This window comes from Fusarium sambucinum, chromosome IV, assembly GCF_050947815.1.
Source record: "Fusarium sambucinum isolate potato_lamoka chromosome IV, whole genome shotgun sequence".
NCBI classification, from domain to species: Eukaryota; Fungi; Ascomycota; class Sordariomycetes; order Hypocreales; family Nectriaceae; genus Fusarium; species Fusarium sambucinum.
Genome location: NC_139291.1, coordinates 1,597,297 through 1,610,471, shown reverse-complemented (window position 1 = coordinate 1,610,471; position 13,175 = coordinate 1,597,297). Strand labels below are relative to the sequence as shown.

The 13,175-nt window shown below is 47.0% G+C and overlaps 4 protein-coding genes across 4 annotated transcripts; 2 read left to right on the top strand and 2 right to left on the bottom strand.

The window, feature by feature from the left end:
- Positions 1-5,077: 5,077 nt before the first annotated feature.
- Positions 5,078-6,047, top strand: FSST1_000579 (GPR1/FUN34/yaaH family-domain-containing protein; the record flags this gene model as incomplete). The annotated part of the gene is made up of 3 exons (XM_083232101.1): positions 5,078-5,442; positions 5,501-5,896; positions 5,954-6,047. The coding sequence occupies 3 exons, from the start codon at positions 5,078-5,080 to the stop codon at positions 6,045-6,047; spliced, it is 855 nt and encodes a 284-aa protein (XP_083090761.1).
- Positions 6,048-6,899: 852 nt separating this feature from the next.
- Positions 6,900-8,438, top strand: FSST1_000578 (FAD binding domain-containing protein; the record flags this gene model as incomplete). Its single annotated transcript, XM_083232090.1, has 1 exon — positions 6,900-8,438. The coding sequence occupies one exon, from the start codon at positions 6,900-6,902 to the stop codon at positions 8,436-8,438; it is 1,539 nt and encodes a 512-aa protein (XP_083090760.1).
- Positions 8,439-8,666: 228 nt separating this feature from the next.
- FSST1_000577 (NmrA/HSCARG family protein) lies at positions 8,667-9,602 on the bottom strand (the record flags this gene model as incomplete). The annotated part of the gene is made up of 1 exon (XM_083232079.1): positions 8,667-9,602. The coding sequence occupies one exon, from the start codon at positions 9,600-9,602 to the stop codon at positions 8,667-8,669; it is 936 nt and encodes a 311-aa protein (XP_083090759.1).
- A 749-nt stretch (positions 9,603-10,351) lies between these two features.
- FSST1_000576 (transcription factor domain-containing protein) lies at positions 10,352-13,172 on the bottom strand (the record flags this gene model as incomplete). The annotated part of the gene is made up of 10 exons (XM_083232068.1): positions 10,352-10,968; positions 11,017-11,197; positions 11,250-11,428; positions 11,483-11,631; positions 11,687-11,811; positions 11,865-12,418; positions 12,472-12,675; positions 12,724-12,812; positions 12,864-12,986; positions 13,078-13,172. The coding sequence occupies 10 exons, from the start codon at positions 13,170-13,172 to the stop codon at positions 10,352-10,354; spliced, it is 2,316 nt and encodes a 771-aa protein (XP_083090758.1).
- Positions 13,173-13,175: the final 3 nt, after the last annotated feature.

Sequence of the window (13,175 nt, the reverse complement as noted above, 5' to 3'; positions counted from 1 at the left end):
TGGGTGGCATCCGAGTTCTCTGGAAGAACCAGAAATGAAGATGTCTTTACATATCATGCGATTAATCGGCGACAAGTCTTGACAGGAGTAAGTGAGCTAAACAAATCGAGTATGGAGTAGATATGTCGTTCATTAGAAATGAGTTGAATACTCTCTCCTCTTTAGAGTCGTGACGGCAAGTAGTAAGGACGTCTCATGCCTATACACACCATGCAGCTACAATCCTCATTGAGAGTGGAGCTCGGATATCACGGCAAGCAGGAAATGTTACCAAGATACATGAAGATCTCAGATTGAATGAATCGGTTCCAAAGGGCCCTTCTGGGGAACTTTGCCCCGTGGGGATGTGATATGTTGATGGACATGTCTGTGCTTGCGAATGCGAGGATCATGGTTGAATCTCAGATCAAGTGGCATGATTGCGGAACCGGTATGATAATATATTTTTAAGATCTGCCCTGTTAACATGTCTACTCAACTGGCGAGTCGCGAGGGTTGGTAGGTTATAGTGGTCGAGCATACCGGTGTGGTGCATAGTGCTTCGAAATATCACAACGTTATCAACTAAACTAGAAACTCATCCGCGCGCGATGCACCAAATGATTGACTGAACCTGGCATATAATCTTGCAATATGATAGAGATAGACTATGTTGAAACCCTGGATACGAATGTCGACGACTGAAGCATCAGTGTCGAGCGGGAGAACAGGAGCGGAGCCGCCTCCGCGCATCGGCAATGGGTATAATAGTGATACGAAGCCCGCCCTCAAACTTTGATGTTTACAAGTGAATTTTGCTTTTCCGAAGCAGAATGAAGAAAGAGGTTGTATACACACCCTATCCAGGCCTTTCAAGAGGATGGGATACGGTAGCATCAGCCATGCTACTGCCGGCCCAACCAACATGCTGCATTCAGGGACATTGAAGAAGAAAGTCTTGGACTTCAAAACGCGCACCGGTTAAACTTGCTTCAGTGCCGGTCCATCCGGATACTGGATACTCTCATGTCGCTTAGACCAGAGTGTCTCTTCGAACCGACAACGTGGGTTTTTGTTCAGGGGCCGAGGTTATGTTCTGTGAACAGATTTCTGTTCTCAACGCCAAAGTTCATGAGAGCCACGATAACTCACAAACACCAGAGATGACTAACCGGAGAAAAGGAAGTTACCTAAAGGGGATATGAAAACTTTTTTGTTCATTGTACAACCGAGGATAATTCACGGTATGGTGTTGTTATACTCATCAGGGGCAATGGTTACAGTGGACAACCACCACCAAGTGTCTCCAGTATGGACCACGGATATTGAAATCCGGCATGCAACTAGGATCAAGATGTGAACGGCATTTTTGCTGCCGGTTGAACCTTCTCTGTTCCTTGTACAGATCTGATCCTTGCTGGAAAGAGCACAGTTAGCGCGGCTCTTTTGATCTTGGCTGGCCTAAGCTACTCTGTGAGAGATTGAGAAAGGAAACAAATTTCATCGGTGGTCAAGCAAGTAAGGCTCCTCTCGATGCTGTACCTCTCTTTATTACTTATTTAGACAAATTCTTCGGTTCAGCTGCATTGCTACTTCGGATCCGCAGATTTTGTTCACTGTCAGCAGAATTGACCTTGAGTGTGTCTCGGATAGAGTAAAAGTTGTGGTATTTCCGCCTGCGGAATTTGCAGGTGGCGAGACTGGATGGTATGGATCCCCAACTCATACGATGATCAAGGATGAATAGTGGACCTTGTCAGGTTGTGACGATGATGATGGGGGGCAAATTTCATTGCTTCTGCAATGCATGCATACATGAGTTGTGTTTGTATCTGTATGCAGATGGTCATGTCGAATATTTGTCTAGAGGTGATGATGATACCTAACAGAGACACTCCTGTTCTGTTCAGTGAGAAATCTTAACTGTAGAGTCGTTGGGTGTCGTCATTAGTGATGAACAAATGTGAATTCAGTTCCATCATGTACCCGGGCGCTGAGCCCCTTGGAGCTAAGGTACGGGAGCCACTAAAAAATGTGAGTGGCAGATCGGGCCCTGTGCGTAATTGGATCAAATCCATTGCTTCTGGAAAGAGTCTTTTCTCACTGACAGTGTTTTTGGAGAAAAGAAGGACAACTCGAGTCAGAATTATTTCCATAAAGTTACTGTCAGCATATTCTGATTCAGACTTGATCCTGTACAACTTGTCAGTGACTTCGTTTCTTCGTCTCTTGGCCAAAGAGCCGCTTTACCGCCAAGAAATACATGCCGAACAGCTATCAGTACCCCTGCTTAGCGGCCAGGAGGCTCAATTCAGAGGCTCAATCATTCATTCGACAGCAGTTTCTAACAGCCCGTCTTGTAGCCGACTGACAACCGAGGATAAAGTCAGGTGGACTTGGGCATGTCCCCCTTATTACACTAAACGGCCCTTTTTATTGTCCTCGTGTTCTTACTGTGCTGTTGTTTATTGTTAGGGGATTGCTTGGTCTTCTACAGAGTAGGGCACTCCCTAATTTATTCCCGTCCTTTGCCCAGCCAAAAAACTTCTCCAAGTCGTATGAGGAGAAACCCTACCCCTTTACAACACAATTTTTGGAGAAACAAGTCTTGGCTGGTGTCATTTCCGTCAAGGGTTTTTGGATTCCTCGTCACAGTGATTTCATGACGACAGCAAAATACTCTTGGCTAGCAATGCTTTAAACCTATCTATTCAGTATTGCATAGAGATCAACCGTAAATCCTTTGACTGTACGGATACTTCGGCGTAATATGATATAAACTGGGTCTGTGACGATGATGATATGATGCTTCAAGGTTCCACATTTAGACCCAAGGTCCATGAATTTCGTCTCTATCTAAAGACTCTGATACAGAGACATTTCGGATAGAATCGGATTGTATGTGCTGCGTTCTCCAGACCCCAGAATCTCATAAACCCCAGAAATCTTTAAATTCAAGTTTAAATTCTCCATGTTTCTTATTCTCGTTCTTATCTGAGTCTGTGTGAGATGTGAGATGCAAAGGTGGTGATGCTGTCATTGGGTGTGTCGACCATCGGATATTTAATAAACGCACACCCTCCTTGCTAGAATTTCTCCAATTCTTCTGTGCCTCCTCATAGCCTCTTTTTTCCCTCCCTCTTTCGCTCTTGGCCAAGTTGGCATTTCGGCCGTAGCCGTCGGAGCATTACAAAGCGCACACTCGCTCTCCTCCCCTACCGCTAACACCGCGTTCTGTCCCCTTGATCGACTGATTGACTGTACGCTTTACATCATGGCTTACAACTAATTTCTTTAGTTGCGACAAACCACGTGCGCCCTCCAAGTTTCTTTTGCCCCAGAAGATGGAACCTCTACGGTGATCAGCGATACGCTAGGCAGTAATTCCGCCTTTCTGTCTCTACGGTCGATCGCCCTGAGTTCTAAGCGTTACAGACTTTTTTCCTACTTGTTCTGCCCTAAATATCTCGTGGGGGTTGTTTCAATGAGACTGAGATTGAGATTAGAATCGTGAGATTTGGGCATGGGTACGGGTTCAGTGTTGCGGAGAGATTTCTCCTTGGACGGTTCGTGCCAACTTGTATAACAGCCAGTACTAATCTTGTTTAGTTAAGTTGTAATACTGGGTATTGATGGGTAAAAAGATGAACAGTCCCTTGAGATAACTGAACAGCAACACAGAGAAAGACAGTGAATGTCCGTCCCAGTATACTGGAGAGTGATCCACGATCGTCAACAACTGATCATCAAGTTCCATGTCAACCACTTAGACAGCCCTTCTTCATCCGGTGGTCTGTGTAGTCTACTTCTCTACCGACAATAATTCCCGAACCATCTTACTCTATCGTTAGTCAAACAGTCTACCCTCACACAAGCCACGTCCCCTTCTCCGCAAAACAAAGGATCACCCCAGCACAAGCGCATCTGAGATACTAGTTGTGCCAGGGATCAGCCTGCATATGATTGACTTGATTTGATATGTAATGCACTCACGTTAACTCCTTGAAACGCCTGGAAGTCAATGGCCGATAGGACAGGCATCTTTGCCGTCTACCCTCTTTGGCCGTGGCAGTTGCATCAGGCAGGGCTTTACATGCCTGCTGGGTAGCAGAAAAAATGGCCTCCTAAGTCTTAGGGTATAGAAATAAGTAGTCTAAGACCTATAGTCTAAGGGGCATAAAGTGGCCTACTAGTTTCGTCTCTTATTCTTCCAGCGGTCAATGTTTCTGATACCCCGAGGCATACATAACAAAAGTAGATCACCGTCTTAGATTCCTTCCCCATGGAGTTTTCCCCACAGGCATTGGGACATGTCCCCGCAGGCTTTTGCCTTGTTCTCTCGTAAGGATTGTTGGGGTTAAGACACTGCTTTGAGATGGTGCTTACGAGGTTGAAGGGGATTCTCTTGTTCTTTTTGACGCATCAAGTAGGATGGGCCAAATCTGTAACCATCTTTTCTTGGTTTCTCGTTGTTTGGGTCTACTTGTCTTACTCTTTTGTTGTCAGGAGAGAATGGAAGATACGGGCCGTTGTTCCTTTGACCTTTCATATGACTACACCACAAAGAGATTGTTTCCCCAAAAGACCGACTAACTCTGTTTTTCCTATTGAACTTTGAGTGATAGTTGTTATATCATTCTCATGTTTATCCCCCAATTCAGGTGCATATTTGTATGCATTCAACTGCACCGTCACCCCAAAAATGCTACTTTACTAGGGTCCTTTTCCTCTCCCCACGCCCTCTCTTTTGTTTAGTGGACACTCCACTGTCACTCCACTCGAGTCTCCATATCACTCCACGGGACATGACAGTCTAGCCCAGGTCCCCCGTTCCCAACTCTTTTTCTCCTGCCCTGATGTACCTAATTAGATATTCTCATCAATTTTCTTGCCCTGGTCTCTTTCTTACTTTATAAATCTTGTCTTCTTCCCTCCATTGCCACTTGTTTATTCTCCTGTTCTCTTTCTTCATACTCTCCAACTCAATTTGCTGTGCCGCCATTGTCGCTTATAGACTAGACTCTTTTACTGTTTGCATCACGCCATCACCACTTATAGACATCTCGCGGCTTCACAAGCCCCCCAAACTCAATTCAAAATGGCACAAAACGATCAACTGCCCGAGTTTCAGCAATCTTACACAAATGATCTCCCTCACGATTCAGACAAGACTCTTGAGCGTCAGACAACAGCTGCTCACCAAGCTGCTCACCCTCATCTCTACCCCAATCCTCAGCACATCCATCCCGCATTCGGTGGTGCTATGCAACCAGGTCTTTGGAAGCCTGTAGAGGCGCACCGCAAGTTCGCCAACCCTGCTCCTCTTGGACTATGCGCTTTCGCTCTCACCACTTTTGTCCTGTCATGCATCAACATGCACACTCGCGGCGAAACATCTCCTGCTATTGCTATTCCCGTGGCTTTTGCTTATGGAGGTCTTGTCCAGCTTCTGGCTGGAATGTGGTATGTGTTATAATCTCACCCGAACCAACCTTAACTTTATACTGACCAAACTAAACAGGGAAATGGCCGTTGGAAACACCTTTGGTGCTACCGCCCTGTCATCTTACGGAGGTTTCTGGATCTCCTACGGTCTCTTGCTGACTCCCACATGGAACGTCCTCGGAGCTGATGGACCTTATAAGGGTGACACAGGCTCGGTCATGGGTTTCTTCCTGACCGGCTGGTTCATCTTCACTACTCTGCTTCTCATCTGCACTCTCCGTTCCACCGTTGCATTCTTCTTGCTCTTCTTCTTCCTCGACATCTGCTTCTTGCTGCTCGCCACCGAGAACTACGCTCACGATTTGGGCAACCACACTGCTCAGATCGCTCTCCAAAAGGCTGCAGGATTCTTTGGATTCTTGGCTGCGTTTATGGCTTGGTACAACGCCCTTGCCGGTCTCCAGGACAGCAGGTACGTGATTCATTATCTCATTATCACTGTTGGAAATAGTTACTAACATGTCTCCAGCAACTCTTTCTTCCAAGTTCCCGTCATCCACTTCCCCTGGTCCGACGAGGGCCGAGCCCACCGTCACCAAAAGGCCGAGGAGCACCTTGCTTAGGCTTTTGAAGTCTACTTGTTTGCATTTTCACGCGTCACGATATGATTTATTGTTAAAACAAAATGAGAGGCATATGCGCCATCTCGATCGGGACCACCAATAGCAAATTTGGTACGAGTCCCATTGCATTGAAGGAGTTTAGAAGGTCATTTTCGCTGTTCCAAACGGTCATAGTTGGCTTCTATCTAGGGCCTGCCGCTTGGACTATGGCATATATAGAGGGTGGTTACCATATGATATAATATGATGGAGGACGTACATATCTTGGAAATGATGAATACTTATTTGGAAATCTCACTTGAAGTTCTTGAAGATTGTAGTCCCCACGGGTTCATTAGATCTGCCGCTATTGATGTCCTGCAGCACCCCCACACTTATAAACCTCAAGGAACACTAGCTCGACAAGTTCCAAGAACCCGGTAGGATGGGGAGTTGTCAATTTGTGTGTTACAGTCTTGAGTTGATAGATTGTGATCCTTTGGGGCCGTGAAAGTGGGGCCGTCCCAAATCCCGAAACGCGGGACCGGCCGGCTGATGATACGTTCATGTTCAATACCTAAAGAGGAATCTTGAATTATCCTCAAGTTAATGGGTAAGTATTTTCACTCTTCCCTACCAATCGTTGTTAGAAATATGAACAGTTAGTTTGCTTCAAGATTAATAACTCCGAGACATCTCACCAATCGTACGATCAAAATCACCTGACAACAAAACAGTCCACAATGATCCAACTGCCGACAACCACCTCATCAATCGCTTCCTATAAAGCATCTACACCGCCGATACCGCCCATGGTTACAATCCCCCGCAATTAATAACCCCCCTCCAATGCCTCGTATCCTTCGCTGGACAATGAGCAGGCCACAAATCCTGTTCCTCTCTTGCATTGGTTTCGCAGTCGCTCTCACTGCTATGCTCTACAGCAACATCATTCATCCTTCCACTCTAACTTCTATTCTATCAAAAACCATGTCTTCTTCTGTTCGTCCCGTCGTCGTCGTAGGCTCAGGTCTAGCTGGACTGTCAGCATCGTACGAGGCTTTGCAGCGGGGTGCACCCTCGGTTCATCTTCTCGATCGCGCTCCTAAACCTGGTGGTAATAGTATCAAGGCTTCGTCTGGTATCAATGGTGCTGGAACAAAATACCAACGCGCCGCTGGCGTGGAGAGCGATACATCTTTCTATAGCGACTCTGTTCGGTCAGCTGGCTCGCGGTTTCATCTCAGCCAACCACCTGTGGATCGAGAGGCTCTTGTTACAAAACTCACGACTGAATCAGCGGCCGCCGTCGAATGGCTCGTTGATGAGATTCGTGTTGATCTCAGCGTCGTTGCACCCCTCGGCGGACACAGCGTTGCTCGCACCCATCGAGGCGCTGGAAAGACACCTCCCGGAGCTGCCATTATTATCGCCTTACTAAGCAAACTCAAAGAGAACGAAAAGTTCTCTATTACAAACCTCGCCGAAGTCAAGGCCCTACTCAAGGAAAACGATGAAGTTAAAGGCGTCGAGTACGAATTTGAAGGCAAGAAGCACAATCTTGAGGGCTCAGTTTTATTTGCCAGTGGTGGCTTTGCCGGTGATGCCACCGGTCTTTTGGCACGTTATCGCCCTGATCTTAAGGGAATCCCCTCAACCAACGATGAGAGACCTGGATCTCACGATATTCTCACCTCTGTTGGAGCCGAGCTATTGGATATGGACAGTGTTCAGATCCACCCAACAGGCTTCGTTGACCCCGCGAGTCCCAACACGATGCTCAAGTTCCTCGCAGCCGAGATGCTCCGTGGTGAAGGCGGTATTCTTCTTTCACCCGACGGGTCCCGTTTCGTCAATGAGATGGATACCCGCGAGCACGTCAGCAATGCCATTATGAAGCTTCCAACTGCCACTGACGGCGATGGAGTGATCAAGCAGTGGGATATAACCATTCTCCTCGATCCCGGTGCTTCAGAAGCGTCGGCCAACCACATCAGCTTCTATGAATGGAAAGGTCTTCTCAAGAAGGTCAAAGTGCGCGATCTTACCAGCGCCCAGATAGCTGCTGTGGACAAATACGCCCAAGCTGTTGCTGACGGGTCGGCGGATGAGTTTGGTCGTACACAACGTGGAAGATGGACACTTCCGCCTGGAGAGAAGAACCGAGACCAGGATATTTATATCGGCAGAGTAACGCCTATCACACACTTCACCATGGGAGGAGTTGCTATCGATGAGAAGGCTCGTGTGTTGAAGAAGAGCGGCGACAAGCTTGTGCCTATTCCTGGCTTATTCGCTGCCGGCGAGATTACTGGTGGTATTCATGGTGATAATCGCCTGGGAGGATCTTCGCTACTGGAGTGCGTCGTGTACGGGCGGACTGCTGGTGCTGAGATTGTTGGCTCGGCGTAAAGAGATGATTTGGAGTAGCATGTTTGACTCACATGAGATGCGTCTATATAGACAGTAATTAATGATACGTATTTCTTGTGATTTTCTTCTGTATGGGTTGCATTTACAATGTGTATTTCTGAACAGAACAATAGCTAGGCCTCAGTTGGTTACAACAAGCCAGCATCATCAATCCTAATCACCTCTACAGAGACCGTTCATTTTTTCATTGCCTCAACTTCCAATCTTCTACTCCAACTTGAGAGGGTTCGCCTTGAAGAACTCCTCCGCAGTCACAAGCTTACCCCTGGCCCTCTCAGCAGCCCAAGCAACAGACTTTTCCTCCCCAGGACCAAAGTACCCAAACTCTTCACCAGAATGGAAAGCCTCAACAAAAACCTCCTTGAAAACAGGCAACTTGTCTGCAAATTCCTCGGGAGAAATCTGCTTGTACGTGATCTTCTTTCCAGTGGCTCGACTCTCAATAGCCACGATATCTTCCATGGTGTAGTACCCAACAGCCGCGTTAAAGCCAACACCGTCGTACTTGTCAGGCTCGGCGAGAATGGCACCGACGAAATTTCCAATATTGCTGCCGTTGTCAACCCATGGGATACGTGTCTTGGGTGAGAGCTGGAGAGATAGAACCCAATTCCCTTCGGCGTCCTTCTGTGGTTGCCAGAGAGGAACCTGGACAAGATTCTCGAAAAAGAATGCGAGGCGAACAAATGCCTTCTTGACGGGGAGTGTACGGATGTACTTTTCGCCTTCAGCCTTTGCATCGAAAGGATGGACTTTGGTGCATTTTCCACCAGAGATATCAGAACAACTGGGAAGACTGCTAAAGATGATGTACTCAATACCAGCTTCAACAGCGGCATCAGCAGTTTTCTTGATGGTGTCGTATTCAGGCTTTAGATCGGAAGCAGTCCAGAGAGCCGCAGTCACAAGGAAGAAGTAGTGAGCACCCGTAAGAGCTTTCTTCATGGAAGCTTGATCGGTCAAGTCGCCCTGGACAACTTCGATACCGCGCGCCTTTAGGTCTTTGGACTTTTCGGAGTCGACATCACGGGCGATGGCGCGGATGGTGTATTGCTTTGAGAGTTCGTGGTCGTTGAGGATGTAGTTTATGAGGCCACCACCTTGTTTGCCTGTGGCGCCGGTAACTGCAAGAATCTTTGACATTTTGGAGTTGCTGACTGTGGTTTTATAGATGTATTGATGTTGTATTCAGAATGCTGTGGGTGAATGGCTTATTTGAGCGTGGAGAGTGGCTAACCATCGTCTTATAACTTCCGCGAAGAGGTACAACTTTGAAGTTCATTGCACAACAACCCAAACTCCGCATAATCCGCCAATTTGAACATTAGAAACAATAAAGCGAATGCGATAATAATCCTTCGGTCTTTCTCTAATTTGCCGGTCTTTGTCTATCCAACGAATAACCTGCCTCCATTCCCGAGACAACAAGGGTTAGTGCTGCTCTCAGTTACTAATGCACCAAATCCAGCGCTTACACATGCGTTAAGACAAGTCCGCAGAAGCGTTACACAACGTTAATTGATGTCACTCTTCGCTATAATAGTTCGTCCGATTGAGAACCATGTAAGCTTGCGCTGTAAAGTTGCGCCGACCATGATTAATCAGCTGGAATATGTATCCTGATAGCCAAAATGGGCATTGACGCAATCCCGCAATCTGTTCTCATCAATTAGATTTATATATACATGGCTTTCGCATGATTAACGATGACCGTGGGCATTCTGTGTAACGGTATTAACTGGCAAAGCATGCCTGTCTATTTGCAAGGCACTGGCTAATTAGTTGAGATCTTTTTGCCAACTTGATCAAAACATTAATTAAAACAAATCTTCCGCTGGGTAGTTGAATGCCCAAAACAAAACTTTTCTCTTTCCGTTCCCCAAAAAACTCCGTCATGAATCCTGAATATGTCTTCCAAGCTCGGCAAAGTCCCCAACATCTTCTCCCGTGAGATCCCAGTCCGGATTGTTATACATAGAGTAGCAGTGTTTGTAAAAGTCATCGTGCGGGATATCCGCCATTAACATCTCCTGCTGCGAGTTTCCATCTGCCGCCTCAGTCATGGGCACCCAGAGGTTTGAGAAATTGTCCCATAGATCTGTGTCGAGAAGCATAAAATCGTCTGGAGATGTGCTTTGAGCGCCCGGGACAAGATCGTTTGGAAGAGCGCCCGAGTCACTGAATCCAGCTGGTGTTGCACCGTTGGTATGCGCTGCTCTGTTGTTTGCTTGGGAATCACCTGTTGTGCCATGGGGAGATACATTGACGACTTGGAGCGATTCGATCTTCTGCGCCATCACTTTCCATAGCCTCTTGACTTCGTGCAATCTCTCGCGAGCATACGTGTTTCCATGATCAGCGAGGTGCTGTAGTTCCTCCAGTGCTTGTGTCAATCCAGGTTTAGGACTGATCTTCAAGTTATCTTCGCAAACCGAGTCTAGAATGGCAGCGAGGATCATGATGAATGCAGCTGAGAAAGAAGCCTCAAAGTCGTAGAAGCCAAAGATTGCTGGGACTACGTTAGCACAGAGCAATGAATGAGACAGAGTCAACTTACCGATCATGTTTCGCTTCCTGAGCGTGGCAACTACCTTGAGCTGCCGCCTTGCAGCTTCAGCACAAGTTCTGGATAGTCTTCCCAGAGGTGAAGCATGCAGTTGCTCCCCTGTCGGGCCATGGCCGCTGAGAATGAGCTTCGCAGCATGCAACATAATCGGTCTAATCGTGAGGATAGTTGCCTGTACAAACGTAAGTATGGTCACCATTGTTGAAGTCGGAGCCTGGACGTACCTGGAACAGCATCAAATGTAGAGAAGCAGTCGTCCTCAAGGATTGGTCACGGCCCAAGTTGTACACATCCGTGACCGAATCTGAAGGGATTTCTTGAGAGATCTCGTAAAGAGACTTGACAATGTCCTGAACACGGGGAATAAAAGTGTGTTCTGACTCGTCTTCTGGGTTGTACAGCACTGTTCAACAGGTCAGCAGCTGTCCATCCTCGTCTGTTCTAGAAGGATTCTTACCAGCCAAGATACGTCCTGTCGCCCTGGCGATCTTGATGTTTGTACACATAGGCCCTACAGGTGGAAATCCAGGAGAATCAGTAGGGAGAGGGATGTTGATTGCCTCATCTCCTATACTTGGAGGATTTCCCGTTGCTGCAGCTAGGCGTCTGGACAGATAAATCATCAGTAATCATGCGATGAGGTTCGATCTGGAAAACTTACCGTTCTTGCATATAGATTGTCCACCAGAGGCGGTTCATGTGAACTCTCTCCGACTGCATCAAGTGTCTTGTTCCACAGACTCTGTGATATTTTTGCGAAATTGCAAGCCGCATAGCAGTGCTGATCTACATGATATTGGTTAACCTATGGATCTGGACGTCTGAGCATATCAACTCACATAAAGATACGCTTCTTCTTTGCGGTTCATGTTCCCGAGGTAGATAGCAAAAAGAGCAAAGATCTCAATTCCAATCTTGCCTTTGAATCGCAAATCAGACAACGTAGGCACATTTCGGTGAGCATACTCAAAAAGCACAACACCTGAAAACTCGTCGTTGCCTTCAGGGTCAGCATCGAATAGAGTTCCAATCGCAATCATGAGAATCATCTCGAGAACCCATAACGATTCCAGCTGAGCAGGATCATCGCGGTTCTGATAGAAAGCCCACATCTTATCTGAAAACTCACGGGCGTCGATATGATGCTGTGACTGACCGATGTAGAACAGGGCAGTGTCCAACAACCGCTGTGCCTCATGTCTGGGTGGTAGCTTGGGGAAGTCGTTGCTGGAAAGACGCCATGGGTGGCTGATGATTTCATGAACTTGATTTGCCTCGGGGCTTATCCAGGGTTTACCACTCTGTTCTAGTTCAGCACGAGATGAGCCTAATAAGTCTTGAACTCGAGAACCAAAGGTGTGGCTGGAGCTAAGTGAAGAGCCAGCAAGGATGGCTATAAGAGTAAGTAAGAGATTCAAATTGTGGACTCGCACGAGTTTGACTTACTGGCAGCTGGTGATGCCTGAGTACCATCATAAGTAGGATATTTAGGTTGGGAAAGAGGTGCTGAGAAGCTAGTAGAAGGGCGGATGAAGCTTGATGATCTTGATCTGTTATGTTGGGGGTCGTGTGGAGAAGATTGAGACAATTGCGGATGGATGGCAGGTTCCCTTGTTTGGTCGATGTGAGCTGTGCTTGAGACCGGGGGTTCTATGATGTCTCAGCATAAGTCAATGTTATTAACAGGTCTTCACATACCAGATGCCCTAGGAGGTAGAGTGGAGGGCAGTCCATCATATCCATCTCTTTCATATCTGGCTAACTTGCTCTCAAGTTCTTCGATTCGACTAACAAATTGTCAGATACAAAGTGTAGAGGACATTGAAAAAGGAACTCACTTGGCCATGTACATGCGTTTATGTCCATGCTCCGGAACCGTGCAGTCTAAGCCGCGCTTGGTACAATATTGACAAGGGGTGGTCCCCGAACACCGAACCTTTTTCTTACGACAAGTAAGGCAGCTGTTGCATGTCAGTCACTTACTTTCACTTAGACGGTTCACAATTAATAGTGGAGAAACAGAAGCAAAAAAGAAACTCCAAATTTACTTACGCCAATGATGTTTTACGCGCATCTTTACCATCGGATGGCGCCGAACGTTTCCGAGCCATTGAGGAGTGAGTTGTGTCTTGGGCGACGACGCTCATTGA